We start from the raw sequence: 17,515 nt of genomic DNA on the forward strand, positions 1-17,515 counted from the left end.
TGGCAGCTTCAGTTCTGCTCCTTGTTTCTCACATGCATTGCTCCTGATTGATACAAACCACTTAATTTATTTTCATACCGGTTTATTCTACTCAGATCGTAGCCGGTCAAATCCGGATTCACAGGTCAATGTCACAAGTGAACAGAAAAGGTTGCTGTACCAGTTTAGACAAGAGTTAAGAAAGAAGACTACACTGTCCAAAAAGTTATGGCCATTTGATTTTTGTTTTGATGTATTTTGTAAACTGAGTTTCCTCATAAAAATTTCTTCGTAAAAACATGTACACAGCTGAATCGTTCCTTAAACCAAACTTCTAAACAGTAATTTGGAAAACTCGGTTAAACCAAATCGAATGAAGAATCATGTGAAACATATCATACTTCTCTGGCTTCACATGCCACAGGAAATGCTTCTGAACTTTCTTCACCCTCATCTGCATTGATCTATACCGTCGTTCCGGTATTGACATTAGAATCTTCTTCAAATTCGGTATATCTCTCTCCGGCACGAAAACCGCAAATGATTCCCAGTTTAAAACCTCGAAAAAGGGCGGGACAAAGTTATCCGATATGATAACCGGAACACAGTCATAGAAAATGGCCTCTACCACTCTCGGGCTGTTCACTTCAAAGCCTTTCGCGCAAATGCAGTACTTGCTCGTCTTCATGAACTGAAGGTAGTTCTTGTTTCCTTTAGTCCTCGGTAGTTTCCCGAATATTTTCAAGTCAGGATCTTTGTTGTTACCCCAGTAGGATAGTAGTATTGGCCTTAGATACCCGTGGTCCGGTTTCCCAGCAAAGAAAGCAAGTATCGGCCTTTTCGTCGCGGATTTGCCACCTATGTTACTTAGTGGTTTCTTGGGATCTCTAACGAATGTTTCTGGTAAAGATGTGTCCCTTCCAAAGACAAATCCTTCTTTAACATCCGAGTTGCACAACGCCCTTATACTCTTCGCCATATGTGTCCGCGTCTCTGATGGAGCCTGAAAAAATATCACAAAGAGACCATACCTTTATTATAAAATGTTCTTAAAGGTTATAACTTGATAGAAGAATGTTACATAAGACCATACAATTTTCGGAAAATAATCTCAAAGGTTGCATTGTTATAAAATGTCACAAAAAGATTCTCACAGCAAAGAAGAGAAGACATTTACCCAATCATGGCAGGCAGCAAGGAAATGATCCGCACCGGAAGTTCGATTCCAGAAAGGGTATTTGACGGCAATGAAGTCTATATAGTCTTTTAGATACTTAATGAGATTGCGGTGACTGTGGGAGTCTTGGACATATAGAGTAACCTCGAGCATCCGGGAGCTGAAGGGTAGGTAGAAAAGATGAGCTTTTGCAGGGTCCTTTGTGACAAATTTGTTGTTGTTGGATTCAATGATTTTCATAAACCAGCCTTCGGATGCATAAATCCCTCGGAGTATTGGACTATGCATTATTGGTTTATCTCCTTCTTTGTAAACATAAACCTTTAACATCTTCTCCATCAACTCATAGCTCCTGAGGATTTCAATATCAACTGAAATCAGTATCATTAGCTTTGGTGCAGCTACAAGAAAAGAAAAAAAAAAAAAAACTCACTTTTGGAAGATGGAAACATTGCGATACAGAGGAGCGTAGAGGAGAGGGTCTTTGTCATCGATTGGTGCATTCTCAATCTCGTTTTTTGCTTGTAAAAGCTCCATGTCAGGTTTAGTAACCCATTTTGGTTTCTGAAAACAAGAAAATGAAACATGTTACATAATTGCTACTACTACTTCCTCAAGGATGTATCACAATATAAAAGGATCATGATGAAACCTTTGCTAGACGATTATGAGAAATACGGTTTTGACGCAACTGCTTGCTCATTTCGGATATTGACATCACCCCGGAATCAGGCATTTTCGATTTCTCCTTTACATCAGGAACAAATCTGACAACATCTGTTTTCGTTATATTTCTCTCTGGTACCTGACTAGTGGTAGGCATTGTTGTGTTTTCCTTTACCGGAGAAGGGTTTAAACCAGGTAATGCAGCCGGGGCCTTTGCACTAGCCACAGGCGCGGTTGCATTTTCCATTACCGGAGACAGGTTTAAACCAGGTAATGCAGCCGGGGCCTCTGCACTAGCCACAGGTGCTGTTACATTTTCCTTTACCGGAGAAGGGTTAACACCAGGTAATGCAACCGGGGCCTCTGCATTAGAGGCAGGTGCGGTTGCGTTCTCCTTTAAAGGAGGCAAGAAAGGCGGGGATGTAGCTGTAGTAGGCGAAAAGGCGGGGGCAGTGGCGTTTCCGGTGCTGTCAAAAATCTGATCAACCTCAACTTCTTCCTCAGTCTCGGATTGGGAAAAGCTAGGGGACATAGCTGGAGGTAAGCTTCCTATAAGCGAAGAAGTTGAGTTTCTTGAAATGGGAATCTTGGTGGAAGAGAAGATGGAGGAGATAGCGTACGGTAGCTCGACGTATTGAAAAGTGACGACGAGAGCAAATGTGAGTCCCAATAGCCATAGAAGCCGTCTTGTTTCTACTTTCCATAGCCATGGAAACTCACGCCTCATCTTTAATTCAACCCCTGCAAAAGTACCCTGTTACACTCACAAGTATCAATATATAAAATCATATGAACCAATCTCATGTGTTACAACAACAACCATAACTCAATATGATCACAGAATCTGATATGGTCAACGCTTGAATCCAATTTTTCTAATTTGATTAAAAAAAAAAACATCAGAAGAATTGTAAACTCAATTTACAGAGCAAATTCGTCAAACAATGTTTCACAGATTTGTTTCCTTCTAACTTTTTTCAATTTGTGTTTTTTTTTTTTTTTTTCTAATGAAAACTAATACTAATATGTAATCATATCTCCTGATTAGCATCAGAATCATCATTATTTTGACTTTTTATCTCTTTAGAAAACATCATTGCATGCAATACGAAAGCTAACATAATGATTTAACAAAACAAGTTTATGCTCTGCTTCACCAAAAAAAAAAAACAGAGAGAGGATCTTGAAAAGCGTTACTTACAGGTTGAGAAGTCGAATCGCAAGTCAAACGAAGATCAAAAGAGACATGGTTTGGAATTGATCGGGTTAATGGTCACCACAAGGACTCACCAACAAAACAATAAGTCAAACCCAAGGTGCTTTGCTATGCGATTGTTTAGTGTGTATGTAAAATATGCGAAACCCAACGGACGCTTTTGGAATCAAGAACTCATTATTATTATTTTTAGGGTAATTTAGAAAGAAAAAAAGAAAAGAAAAGAAAGAGAGGGTAATTTGGGAATTTGAGAATAAGAGCCGCCACGCTTTGTTGTTCGTATCTTCTTCTTCTTCTCTTCTGAAGTCACAAAAAGATTCTTTTCTTTTTTTTTGTACTTTTGTCCGAGTCTGTGTAATCTTGCTGGCTTTTCATGCGTTATGAAACGATTCTTAGTAAATCCAATGAAAGATCAAAATCATGTACAATTACAGTTTATGCCATTGACATTTATCATTTTTTTTTTTTTTTGGCAAATGACATTTATCACTAAGTTTGTTAATATCCTTTATAAGATATATTATATATATATATATATACAACTTATATTTATTTATTTGAAATATTATACAGATATTGATTTAAGTATATATTTCTGTTTGATATTTTGAAAACGAAAATTGTTTGTCAATATATTAACAAAACTAAAAGTGAAAACATTTTATAACCGAAAAAGGGAGATATTTACATTACATATCATGCAATATAATCGTTATTCCATCTGGTTTCAGACAAAATCAATTTCAGAATATTCGATATTTCAGCTCTTCTATTCGCACTAGTTGCTTCTTTGTCGCTTTACACGGGTTTGCTACTCCTTTCTGAAGATCATAATCGATATGGAAAAGCAATTGGATCTCTACCTACAACAGATGACGATTGAGGAAGAAGAAGATAAACCTCTGGTCTTATCTAGTCTACCGGAGTTCAGTTCATCTGAGAGGAACAAGCGAAGTCAATGGGAAGGTTTTTGAATTGGATTTTAGAGATGCCAAAGATTTGGAGATTATATGATAGGGTTAGAGGAATTGCCCTGTCGAGAGATAGGTTCCAGTTCATCTTCAAGAATGAAGAAGATATACATGAGATCTTAAAAATTGGGGTATGGATCTTAAGAAGATGATTGGGGTGTAGTTATGGAAAGATGGGTGGAAGATCCTCCTCATGATTATCTGAAGTTTATGCCGGTTTGGATTAGACTTCGTAACATCCCAGTAAACCACTATACAAAAGATACTATATCGGAAATTGCTGGATGTGTTGGACATGTTTTGGAAGTGCCCTTTGATGAGAAAGAAGCGCAAAGCAATGATTATGTCTGTGTTAGGATTTCTCTTGATGTTTCCAAGGGCTTAAGAAATTTTAAAGAGCTTCAACTCCCTAATGGATCGAGAGTAAGGCAAAAATCTGAAAGTTATTGATTCATTTTCTGAGTGTAGTGTGAAAGTCTCAAGGGTTGATGAGGTTAGGGGTAGTGGGAAGAGTTTGGCCAAAAGTCTCCAGAGAGACGATGTTTCGGTGGTTCCTGGTGAACTGCCGCAAGATCAATAGATATCTTGAGCTGGAATTTTCAAGGGCTGGGGAATCCCTGGACAATTCGACATCTCAAGGAAATGAGAAAAGCTCATTTCCCTGACATCTTATTCCTCATGGAGACGAAGAACTCAATAGGTTTTTTAGAGAAGGTTCAAGGGTGGCTAGGCTATAGTAACCTGAAAACAGTTGAGCCTTTAGGCTATAGTGGGGGTTTAGCTCTTTTCTGGAAAGACAATATAGATATCGAATTTCTTTTGGTTGGCAAAAACCTTATAGATATGAAAGTCTCGAGTGGATCAAAATTTTGGTTTGTTTCTTGTGTTTATGGGAATCCGATTACTGGTCTTCGGTCCCTTGTGTGGAATAAAATTCTAAATTTTGGGCTGTTAAGAACTGAAGCTTGGTGTATGCTTGGAGATTTTAATGCAATATTGTCCAATGGAGATAATTTGGGAGGTCCTTTGCGAGACCAAAGCTCTTTTCAGCCTTTTCAAAAGTTTTTAGATAATTGTGACATGTCTGAACTTGGGAGCTATGGAAATGGTTTCACTTGGGGTGGTGTTAGAAATAAACAATGGATTCAATGTAGACTAGATCGTTGCTTTGGAAATCCTGCATGGTTATCTATGTTTCCAAACAGTCATCAATGGTTTTTGGAGAAACTAGGCTCGGATCACAAGCCTGTGCTGGTTAAATTCACGAGTGATAAAGAATTATTTCAAAGTAACTTTTGGTTTGATAAACGTTAGGCTGAAGACCCTTCTTTATGGGAGGTAATTCAGAAGGCATGGAATGAGATGAGCTTTCTAGATGTTGAAAATTCTGTTCTTCTAAGAAGTGATAACTACAGAAAGGCAATTAGTTTTTGGAAGAGTAGAGTATGGTCCAGCTCAGAAACTCGAATAAAAAGATTAAGGAAGGAGTTGAAGAAACAAGATGAATCTTTGAAGCCCTGCTTCAGAAGGATTAATGAGATTAAAAAAGAACTTGCTATAGCCTTTCGAGAAGAAGAAATTTACCGGAGACAAAAGAGTAGAGAGAAATGGCTTCTTGATGGTGATAAGAATACGAAATTCTTTCAAGCATCGGTAAAATCTGCAAGAATGAAGAACTCTTTACAGTTTCTCATTGATGATAATGGTATAGAACAATTCTCGGAGCAACAAAAAGGAGAAGTGGCAGTCAAGTACTTCAATAACCTCTTTAAATCCTCTTCGCCTTCACAACTTAGTGATATCCTTCATAACTTTCGGCCACGAGTGTCAGATAACATGAATCAGGATCTTGTAAAAGAGATTTCCAAGTCGGAGATAACACAAGCTGCCTTCTCGATTAGCAGTGAGAGTGCTCCTGGCCTTGATGGTCTCACGGGATTCTTTTTCAAAAAATTTTGGCCACTGATCCATAACCAGATTAATTGTGAGGTCTTAAGTTCTTTGCTACTGGTGATCTCCCTGAGGATTGGAATCACACACTTCTTTGTCTCATTCCGAAAATCCCAGATCCAAAACGCATGTCAGATCTCAGGCCTATCAGTTTATGCTCAGTGATCTATAAGATTGTTTCAAAAAACCTTGTGCTTAGGCTGAAAAGACATTTACCATCCATTGTCTCTCCAACTCAGGCGGCGTTTGTTTCAGAAAGATGGATTTCAGACAATATCTTGGTAGCTCATGAAATTGTTCATAGTCTCCACACGCATCCAAGGGTGTCTCAAGAGTTTATGTTGGTCAAAACTGACATGTCAAAAGCATATGATAGAGTTGAATGGTTATTCTTGAATGATATGCTTAAAGCTCTCGGCTTTCAAGAACGTTGGATCTCTTGGGTTATGGCTTGTGTTTCATATGTTAGCTATTCAGTGGTAATCAATGGGGAATCCTATGGTTTGATCAAACCGGCTAGGGGCATTAGACAGGGTGATCCTCTGTCGCCTTTTCTTTTTGTGCTTTTTACTGAAGCGCTGATTCATTTATTCAATCAAGCTGCAAGTGAGGGTAAAATTTCAGGTATTCAATTCCATCATTCTGGTCCAGCCATCAATCACTTGTTATTTGCAGACGATAGCCTCTTTATCTGTAAAGCCAATAGGATACAATGTGCTGAATTGATGAAATGCCTTCATAACTATGAAAAGATGTCGGGACAAATGATAAATAGGCAAAAATCAGCGATTACTTTTGGGTCTAAATCAGATAATCAAGACTGGAATTGGATAAAGGAAAAAACAGGGATTAGCTTAGAAGGTGGGGATGGTAGATATCTTGGTCTTCCTGAATGGTTGAGTGGCTCCAAAAAACAGCTTCTAAGTTTCATCAAGGATAGACTCCAGTCTAAATTAACTGGTTGGTATGCCAAGAATCTTTCTCAAGGAGGTAAAGAAACTCTTTTAAAGTCCATTGGCTAAGCTATGAGCAGCTGACTTTACCAAAGGCAGATGGAGGTTTTGGTTTTAAAGATTTGGAAATCTTTAATCAAGCTATGCTAGCAAAACAAGCTTAGAGGCTTTTACATGATAAAAATTGTCTCTTCTCTAGGTTCTTAAAAAGCAGATATTTTGCTACTACTGATTTTCTAGATGCCTCTTTGGGAAGAAACCCTTCTTTTGGTTGGAGGAGTATTCTTTTTGATAAGGAACTTCTTTCAAAAAATCTTCGTCGTGTTATTGGAAATGGAAAAAACACTTTTGTTTGGGTTGATAACTGGTTATATGATGGTAGTCCTACAAGACCTGTTGGTATCCATTCTCTGATGAATATTGAACTTAAAGTGGCTGATCTTTTTAATCAGCAATCTGGAGCATGGGATGATCATCTTTTAAGAGCTCTGTTTCATCACTCTGAGATAAAAAAACATTAAAGCTATTAAACCTAGGATCGGTTATAGAGACTCGTTTTGCTGGGGGGAAACAAGGAATGGGATCTACTCAGTGAGCTCTGATTATAAATTGATGTTCAGATTGAGGAAAAAGGAAAGCATGCAGATTGCACAAGCCTGCCCTTCTAGAAATCCGGTCTTAAGAGCTTGCTGGGAGGTAGCTACCTCTCCAAAAATTAGAATATTTCTCTGGAAAACTCTACTTGGAGCACTGGCTGTTACAGAAAGACTTAGGACTAGAGCAATAACAATTTTTGATGGTTGTATGATTTGTGGTGCAGAGATCGAATCGATCAACCACATTTTGTTCCTCTGTCCTTTTGCAAGACAAGTTTGGGCTCTTTCCAATATTCCATCTCCGTACTTGGGGTTTGGCAACTCAATTTTTGAGAATATGCATCACGTATTAAGTTTGACGAGACTAGGGAACTCTGTTGCAGAACCTAGATCAGCGTTTGCTTGGATTCTGTGGCAACTGTGGAAAAACAGGAATTCCTTACTCTTTCAAGGAGTCTGCTTTTCACCGCTTGATGTTGTTCAAAAAGCATGGGAGGCCTCTTCGGAATGGAGTGCAGTGCAGACTCAAAATCTCTGCCACGAGATTGACCCTTTAGATCAGGATGAAAGATGGCATCCCCTTTTACGTGGTGAAGTAAAGTGTAACATTGGCTTCTCCTGGTCCAAAAAGTTCTCGTTATCTGGAGCTTCTTGGGTAGTACGAGATCCTACAGGTAATGTGCTCCTGCATAGTAGAAGATCCTTTGTCTCTGTTAATTCTGTCTTTGAAGCTAAAATCAAGAGTTGGGAGTGGGCTTTGGAGAGTATGGCAAGCTTGCATTTCGAGAATGTGACTTTTGGTGCATCCACGTTCGAAATCATTCAGGTTATACATGATCCAAGTCATTGGCCATCAATTGTAAGCTTCATTACTCCCCTCATCTTATATAGTAAAGGGAAACCTTTCTGGTTTCTTAGCTTTGAACCAATAAAGAGTAACTCGGGAGCTATGCTGATTGCAAAAAATGTCACTCTGGACTTGCGATTATCTTCTTACGTGGCTTGTGGTGAGCCTATGTGGTTGAAAGGTTGTTTTGATCATGAGCAAAGCATGATTCTTAATTCTTTGCATTAGTATTATCCTTTTGTTCCATTACCAGAAATTTCTTATATTATTTCTCTTATCTCATTTTAATCGTAAAACTAACTTTTGTCTTTCATCGCTAGAATGGATTACATTCTGACTTTCAGAAAAAAACAAATCTAGAAGACTTTTTGATTCTTAAGCGGTGATTTTCTTGGTTTCTTAATTTTTTCTCTTTCTTCGTTAGAAGATTAGACTATGTTCCCACAAATAAGTTTTGTCTTCTTTGACCTTTTTGAATTCTTATCTCATATTTTCTAGTCCTATTTTAACTTCTTCCCTCTTATCTACTCATATATATTACCACCCTCTTACGCTTTACTTTCCTTAGTATGTTACCCCTTTTCTCGTTTTTTCTTTCTCTATCATGGCTGATGAACTGTGGAATGATCTTCAATATATGGTTCTCGGTCGAGATGATCCGGAATTGTTTATTCCTAGTTCAAAATATGATGGTGCTCTGGCGAGGAATAGACTCAGCCTTATCGGGCGTTTGCTTAACCCTTCCCTCCAAGACCGTAGGCGTGTCTATACTCAGCCTTATCGGACTTACCTGCTCAATGAGGTCTATACGATAGGGTGCATGGACGTATTTTGGATGATAGTTATGTCCAGTTTAGGTTTAGTTCAGAAAGTTAATTAGCCTCCGTTCTCAGAAGGGGACCGTGGATGTTCGACAACTGGTTTGTTGCTCTTCAAAGGTGGGAAGACTTTCCTGGAGAGGACTTCCTTACATCTATTGACCTTTGGGCTCAAATCAGAGGTATCCCCCTTCCTTATGTCTCTGACACAACAGTTAGGTTCATTGCTAATACTCTTGGTGATGTTGTTGCCTTGGATTTCAATGAGGAGACTACTACGCAGGTAGCCTTTATCTAAGTGAAGATTAGAGTTGAACTCACAAACCAACTTCGTTTCTTTAGAAAGGTCAGATTTGAATATGGAGAAAGAGCCATGATAGGTTTTGAGTATGAAAAACTCAAAAAAGTTTGCACCAACTGTTGTCGCTTCAATCACGACTTGGCTCACTGTCCGTATCTTGCTCCTTCGGCTTTTGATGATGATTACCTCGATGTTCCTCAGGCTCCTGGTCAGGAAGAAGAAGAGATCTCCATTCACAACAGCTGTAATGAAGACATTAAATCAGATCAGAGCTCTGCAATTTCCTCCTATTCCCCTATCTCACAGCCGCCGAGACCTGCTTCTCCTGCGCCTAATCTGGAGGAGTTTTTAGCTGCTAATCCTCTCCAATGTTTCCCGTCTTCAAGTTCAGCCTCCTTCAAAGTATCATCAGATCCTCTGTTTTCTAAAGTTGGAAAACCTAAAGGCAAATATGAAATTGGGGAGAGCTCGAAAAGGAAAAAAGGGAAACATGTGCACATGGAGACTGATAGGAACACTCGTCAATGTAGAAAGGATCCAGGACTGAGGTTCTATCCAGTTTTACCATAAACCTCCAGGAAAGATGAATAACAAGGCAGGAATCTCAGAAACTAGCAGACTTTCATTTCTGAGATTCTACTTTCTGGTTTAAGCTTTTTGTAGGATGTTTCTTTCTTTGGTTTTTACTTTAGTTTGACAATGGATGCTGACTACACCTCTTGGTGCCTTGGCTCTGGTTATTTTGATGAAGGATAAAGGTTGTGGAAGAAATTCATGAAGACCTTTGATGACTGTTTTTTGAAGATGATGTGGTGAGGTGTAAGTTTCTGTCTTTCCCCTTTGCTTATGAAGTATGCTTTAAGACTGGCTGCAATGATTTTCATTGATTAGATGGTCTTAATGAGAGAGTGATGAAGACAGACTTATTTCACTATCATCTACCTAATCTTAGTAGTTATGTTGTAGTTTATTGTTGTTATGTTTCCAAGCTTGCTGTAATAATTTTGTCTCTTCAACTTGGTTTCTTCAGTGATGGATGTAACAGTATACGATCATATATATAAGATGAACTTTTTGGAAAAAAAAAATATATATTGGTAGGTTCATTTTAAAAGATTTTTAGAAATATAATCGGACTGTCTTTCCAAACTGAGTAAACAATTTGTACAAAATTCCAGTTAAAAGTTAGAAACGGTATCTAAGCTAAACCGAACTATAACCAAACAATCCAAATTGTATGAGAGTCAGTCAATCACTCGGATTGAAACAAACAAAACCGAACTGAATTGGACCAATATATTTTCAATGCTCGGTTTTGTCCCATCTGTTTGTCAGTCGTACCAATAAAGAGGAGTACATATATTTAATTCTTACGGGGGAATACATCTTTTATGGGGAAAATAGTATCCTTAATAATCCTTAACAATTTCGTAGTATTATCAAGAATGACACACATATACATAGCACTCGTTGACATTTCAAGATTGCAAGAAAAAATGTGATGCCATTAAGGTTACTTACATGTCGCGGCAATTGTTACATTCAACTAATTTCTCGAGATTGCAAAAATTGATTATTTTGGGACAAAGCAAAAACATGGGTAGTCAAATGTTGAAAGCCGGAGCCAAATTAATTTTCTAAATTAGTTTTGTAAACTTGTAATCAAATACTAAATTGGATTTTCGATTTAAGATAATTTGTATAGCGAATTAAATTTGACACTGTTCATGTAAAACCAACTTAATTACATTCTTGAGAATAAAATAAAAGAAAACTTCCATTGTTGAATGAAAAACTCATAAAACTCCACATTACTACAGGAATATTCTATGTCCGACAACAGTCTGACTATGATTATCGACTAATTAGTTCATTAATTGTGTTAAAAGTGTATATTGTTTGTTAGTGATCTTTTTATATACATGCATGTCGAGACAAGGTTGTGTTTGACAAGTGTCATCTCATCAATATGTATAATATAATTTACCATTGTTTAGTCTGTTTGATAATCAAGTTGATATTATTAAACCCACTTGTTAGAAGTTGGAACTACCATTTCATACACATATTTTATTCAATGAAATTTGATTTAAAATTAGTGGTGTAAAATCAGAGCTGTGCGAAGGTTAATGAATACTACAAGCAGAGCCGTCGCACATATTGTTTGGGCCACAAGCCCAAAAAATTTGTTTGGCCGATTATTTTTAATAAATCTAATAAAATTAATAAAATTGAACGTGGGTAAAGTCGAACTGTAAATTTCCCAGTAGTTTAGGTAGTTCCTTACCACTAAACTAATAAGATATTTTGCTGATTTGAGGGCCGAAAACACACTTATCAGTATCGGGCCGCAAACAGCTGCTTCATCAGCCTATATTTACGGCAGGCTCTGACCACAAGTGATGAAAAATAAAATGGTTGGGTGTAACCAAAACAAAAATATCTACAAAATGAACGCCATTATCATTATAATAAAAATAAATAAAGAAACAAATAAACAAATTAAAACAAATAGTTCTTAACCAAACTTTCTATTAATAATAAAATTACCAATTACGATGATTACTTGCGATTCTAAAAAATATTAGGGTGAACACATCTAACCAAAACAAAGTAAACAGAAATAGAAATTAGACCATTAATTAATTTTAATTTGACACTTTGACAAAAATAATTTGATGAAAAAATGTTGACATAAAACTTAATAACCAATGTATTATTTTACATTATAATCAAAAGATCAAGATTAACGATGAAAAGAAACTGGCAAAAATCTATTGTAATTATTACTGTTTAACTAGTTTGTCTGATTCTTTTTAATTGAATCGTCATAAACTAAAGTTGCACTTGCATTGGATAGATCTTTTATTTTGTCAATTGTGAACAGTAAACAAAATCAGTTTGTATAAGCTTGAGGTGTTCTCCCAGACACAACTATCGAGAAGTCTTCTACGAACATGGTTTCCGGCGCCGGCAGTGGTGCAAAACGCCGGCGTCGGGAGTTTGCTCCTCTGATCCACTTGCTCTGTTTAGTGCTTCCTCTTCTTAGTTGGTTTCCGATACTTTCAGCTTCATTTTTATCCTTGCAAACCTTGTCTCAACCACCTCAAACCTTCCTTTCCTCCTTGTCTCTCAACGATGACCAAAATCTCAACGACGGCAGAAGACGATGGGGTCCGGCATTTGCCCTCCCATCTCAATCTCTATTCGCAACTTCTCTGAGGGCAATTTTTTTATCAAGCGATGCAAGCTTCAAGGTGAATCATACTCTCTTCGCTCAACCATATACCTACAGATCTGATCCAAGTCCCCCAGAAGAATGCTCACACCGGACTTCATTGATGGCAGGAGGCATCCCTCTTGGACCATCAGATGTGCCATGTTCGGTGGAGTCGTCGACGGCACACGGCGGTTCTCTCGTCTGGACGGGAAGCTTAGCCTTCTCCGACTGTAGTTACTCGAGAAAGATGGTGAAAATTATCACCCACTCAATTGGACTTTTCAGATCCTTTCCAATGACTATCCTGCCAAGATCCAATCTCTCCTCATATCCGACGAAGGCCTCCGTCTCCGATCAGTTGCCGTCGGTGACTTTAAATCGGGACAGTGAGCAGCCGCTCGTTCCGTAGAGAAGGCAGCAAGCACAAGGCAAAACCCTAATTGCTAAGTTGGATTCCTCCTTTGTGGTAGGCCCATCACTTTCTGGCCCACTAATTTATCTTTCTCGATCCAAAAATTATTTTATGGATATGGCCTCTACAACAAGATGGCCCAGGTTTGCCCTACTTATTTCTTTGTCAAAACCTAATTTATTGCTGCTTCACTACCTTGCTGAGAATGGCCGAAGACTCCTTTCTCACTTTGTTTTGAAACCAATAGTTAGTTTAGACAAATACAATCATCTAATCCTGATGAAAGAAAATCTTAGTGTTCTGTCTAAGAAACCTTTGTTGCAACTATCCTCTTCAATAGAGAGAACATTTGCTAGACCTTCGACTTCCTTGCTGACCAAGGCCAAGGATCCCTTGTCAACGTCACTATCTCCTATTTGGAATGTGACCATTCAACAATCTCCCGAATTCTTCGTGGAATTGGTTTCGACTCACCATTCAATCGCTTGTGGCAAGCTGCTATCTTGTTCTTGTCTCCGATGTATGGATCTATGGTCGTTTTACTCTATCTATGTTATCTATCAGTCTCTTGTAAGAGCCCTAGTATTGATTATTGTTATATCCAACTATGAGGTTGATGTTTGATTCTTTGTACTTGCTTTGGCTTGAATGAATGAAGTATACTTTCGTCCAAAAAAAAAAAGATTCTTTTTAATTAATTAATTAACATGGTATAAGCTCATGTTTAAAACCAGATTGTAGATGAACCCATATTTTGATTCTAAATTCTCTATATATTTGAGTTTTCAACGTTGTAACATATAAAGTATAAGCCCATCTTCGTATATAATTTGTAAAAGTATATAGTTTTTATTAGGAATAAACTTAATAGGAGTAATAAATATTATAAATATATGCCCTTAATTTTTTTCCCAAAATTGGATGCTACAAGCGAAGGTTTCTTTTTCTATAACGTTTGCACGGCTCTGGGTGTAATTATAGTTTCCCACAAAGACGATACTTCTCTTTAGAAACGGGGTTCTAGAAAAAGATATATATATATATATATATATATATATATATATATACTATATAGTTCCTTTTAAATGAAGATGATGTAAATGGTATTATTGGAGATAGAGACTTGGCTTAGTGTGGTTTAGTTACTAAATTAACTTAACCGGAGATTGAATTGTATAGTTTAGTATACGGTCTAATTGATATGTGTATATATCCTCTTGTACAGATACATTTTAGATTCATTGAATGAGAAAGATAATTTCAAACCAGTAACAAACTTTCTCATCGTCTCTTTCGATCCATAATATGGTATCAGAGCCATCGAGCTCAATTCTCCATTGATTTCGATCTGATTCTTTGTTTTTGAGCTCAATTCATCAAGCTACAATGGTGACCGTAACTCGAGCCACACGAAAATTCACTCAATCGAAGTCAGGAATAAGTTCTGCTGTTCGAAAGTCGTCACGATCCACCGGTGTTGTTGAATCTCCTCCGGATTCTCCTCCAGTTGCCAGATCTAGAGCTTCTGAAGCCCCGCGAGCCATCACACCACCAATCTCTTTGGTTCCGACGCCGTCTCCGTTCTCTATGCATAGTGTCGATCATCCAGGTTTGATTCTCGTTGCTATTCGCTTAGATGGAACAAATTATGATGATTGGGAAGCTGCTATGTGTATTGCTTTAGATTCAAAAAGGAAACTAGGATTCATAGATGGTACTTTAACTCGTCCAGATGAATCGGATCAGAGTTTTCCCCTATGGTCCTGTTGCAATAGTATGGTAAAATCTTGGTTGTTGAATTCAGTATCACCAGAGATATATCGTAGCATTCTTAGGCTAAAAGATGCTTCTGATATTTGGCGTGATTTATACAGTCGTTTTCATATGAGTAATTTGCCAAGGACTTTCAATCTCACTCAAGAGATTCAAGATCTCCGTCAGGGATCTATGTCGCTAATGGCTTATTACACGAAATTTAAAAAAACTATGGAATAGTTTGGAGAGTACAGAAGAGGTTGATGAACCATGTGTATGTGGAAAAGCTGCTCGTTTGCAATTGAAGGCAGAGAGAGCTAAAATAGTCAAATTTCTTGTTGGATTGAATGAATCTTATGTTATAATCAGGAGACAGGTCATCATGAAAAAGGTGCTCCCATCCTTAGCTGAGGTTTACAATATACTTGATCAAGATGATAGTCAGAAGGGATTCTCAAATGTGAATGTTGCTCCTGCTGTGGCATTCCAAGTTTCAGAGGTTGAATCTCATTCTGGTCCAAATTCAACTGTTTGCTATGTCCAAAATGGTCCGAATAATGGGAGACCCATTTGTTCCTTTTGTAATCGGGCTGGTCACATAGCAGAAAGATGCTACAAGAAACACAGTTTTCCTCCTGGCCTTACTCCAAAGGGAAAAGTCTTTAATAAACCTACTAAGCCGTGTCCTGTAGCAGCTCAAATGTCTTTGACCACTTCTCAGTCTGCTAATGAATCTCCTACTATGGAAAGTATGATTGGGAATTTGAGTAAGGATCAAATTCAACAGTTCATAGCACTCTTTAGCTCACAATTGCAGCCTCAAGCAACTCCTAATTCATCTAATCTTGAAGCTAGTTCATCCTCATGATACACAGAGTTTTAAACCCTATTTTCCTACTGCAAGTGCACAGCAAAGAAGTAGTACTTAGGGGTCGAATCCCACGAAGACCAAGTTTACTCTATGGTTCTATTGGTTCAATTTCAAGCTGAGACAATTCAAAGTTGGGTTTGTTTGGTAACAGTAACGCGATTAAAACGGTATAAAAAGGCAATAAGCAAAACACTAGATCAGGGATAATTCTCGGGAATTTCAGAGATAGCAACTAAACAACTATTCAGGGCATAGATTAAGTACCAGTCTAGAACTCAAACATAAATATAAATTGATCCACTGTCGTGGTATCAATAACTCTATCTAGTCGATTCTGTGCGGAAACGCGGAGCACATGCTCAGACATCCGGAGCACATGCTCGGCGGTCCATAAACCCTAAACTGTCGTTTGAGCCAAGAATCGCAGACAAGCATTAAAGAACAGGAATGATAAGTTCACAAATCACCTACACATCAACTTTCACAGGTCTAGGATAATTTGCCCACTAATGTCTTTTCTAGCAACCTATTACACTTTTGATGAATAGATAAACCTAGAATCATAGATTGGGTGATCAAATCAACCTAAGCATTAAGTCTAACAATAGTGAAGACAATCGATTATATAAAGCCCTATTTGTGTTCTTTTGCTAGCCTATGAAACCCCTTTTGAAACCCCTAATCTAGCAAAGAAAACTACTCAGACATAGAGAAATGAATCATAGCAAAAGATGAGAAATTCAATGACATAAAAATAAAAAAGGGTTTAGAGAATGCTTCACAAGGTAGCCGCTCTTCTCCCTCTCACAAAAACGTCGCTCAAAAATAAAAGAAAAGGTATATCCATCTCTCCTAAAAACCCTAGGTTAAATAGCATACAAGTAGAGAAAAATAAGGAAAGATTCTAAATTCAAATCTCCCTATTAAAAAGCGATCTCAGCCCTCTTTCTCTCACAAAGGATCGCCTAAAATAAGGGGAATTAGGCAGGGAATCGGCGCCTAGATGCTTGCCACGTGTCGTCAGAAAACCATAGAGTTGGGAGCATGTGCTCGGAAATCGGGAGCATGTGCTCCTGGGTCTAAAATCAGCTTTTCTGCTCCAATTCAACTCCTTTCTGCTCTGATTGCTCCTGCTGTTCCAATCCTTGCTTTTAGCTTCCTAGCCTCTTATTATAACCTGAAAAGAACTCAAACAACTACAAAACTATCAAATAAACGGGGTCAAAGTGAGTCTAAACCGTAACATATCAACTCCCCCGGACTTAGATCTTTGTTTGTCCTCAAACAAACTCAAACCAAGCGCCAAGAGAGCCAAGGTGGGAACTCGCAAAAATCTCAGAAACCGTGAGTAGACCATGACCTGCAGACCACATGTGTTAGAACAAGCTATACCGATAAAATTCTCCAGCAAACATCTCCAAAACCAGAACCATAATTGGCAATCAAACCCAGAAAAAGATCACTTTCCAGACAAAGACTCTATACATTCAATTAAAATTGGCGTGAGATTCTCATTAAGGGCATTAAGCTAGTGAAATCGAGGCTTGGTAGATAAAAGGCTGTTTTAATGGTGGAGCTATAGAGTGTTTAAGAGTTACCATTACTTCGAAAGAGATGCAGGATATCGCACAAAATGTTAAGGGAGAGTGGACTCATTGATGTCCACAACCTCTAATCACTCTCCTCTTCTTATCTTCTCAAACTCAGCCTCTCTTTTCTCCTCAGGGTACAACGCATGCTCGGGGGTGTGTAACACTAGCTCTGGTCCCTTTCCATCATCCTT

At 38.0% G+C, this 17,515-nt stretch overlaps 2 protein-coding genes and 2 pseudogenes across 3 annotated transcripts; 3 read left to right on the plus strand and 1 right to left on the minus strand.

Annotated features, from left to right (window-relative positions):
* Window positions 1-219: 219 nt before the first annotated feature.
* On the minus strand, window positions 220-3,535 carry LOC104706901 (putative glycosyltransferase At3g07620). 2 transcript variants are annotated; one of them, XM_010423140.3, is made up of 5 exons: window positions 3,024-3,535; window positions 1,809-2,563; window positions 1,590-1,720; window positions 1,157-1,508; window positions 220-982 (listed from the first exon to the last, which is right to left on the minus strand). In XM_010423140.3, exons 2-5 carry the CDS (start codon window positions 2,547-2,549, stop codon window positions 314-316), a joined length of 1,893 nt encoding a protein of 630 aa, XP_010421442.1. In that variant the 5' UTR covers window positions 2,550-2,563; window positions 3,024-3,535; the 3' UTR covers window positions 220-313. The 2 variants fall into 2 exon arrangements, with proteins under 2 accessions (XP_010421442.1, XP_010421440.1); XM_010423138.3 differs by having other exon boundaries at window positions 1,809-2,576; window positions 3,024-3,432.
* A 342-nt stretch (window positions 3,536-3,877) lies between these two features.
* Window positions 3,878-4,459, plus strand: LOC147939852 (uncharacterized protein At4g02000-like). Its single transcript, XM_087461058.1, has 2 exons — window positions 3,878-4,004; window positions 4,155-4,459. The coding sequence occupies exons 1-2, from the start codon at window positions 3,878-3,880 to the stop codon at window positions 4,457-4,459; spliced, it is 432 nt and encodes a 143-aa protein (XP_087317184.1).
* A 4,500-nt stretch (window positions 4,460-8,959) lies between these two features.
* Window positions 8,960-10,044, plus strand: LOC104709400 (uncharacterized protein At4g02000-like; annotated as a pseudogene).
* A 4,448-nt stretch (window positions 10,045-14,492) lies between these two features.
* Window positions 14,493-15,729, plus strand: LOC147939853 (uncharacterized; annotated as a pseudogene).
* Window positions 15,730-17,515: the final 1,786 nt, after the last annotated feature.

The sequence above is a fragment of the Camelina sativa genome, chromosome 8, assembly GCF_030686135.1.
Source record: "Camelina sativa cultivar CO46 ecotype springtype chromosome 8, ASM3068613v1".
Lineage (NCBI taxonomy): Eukaryota > Viridiplantae > Streptophyta > Magnoliopsida > Brassicales > Brassicaceae > Camelina > Camelina sativa.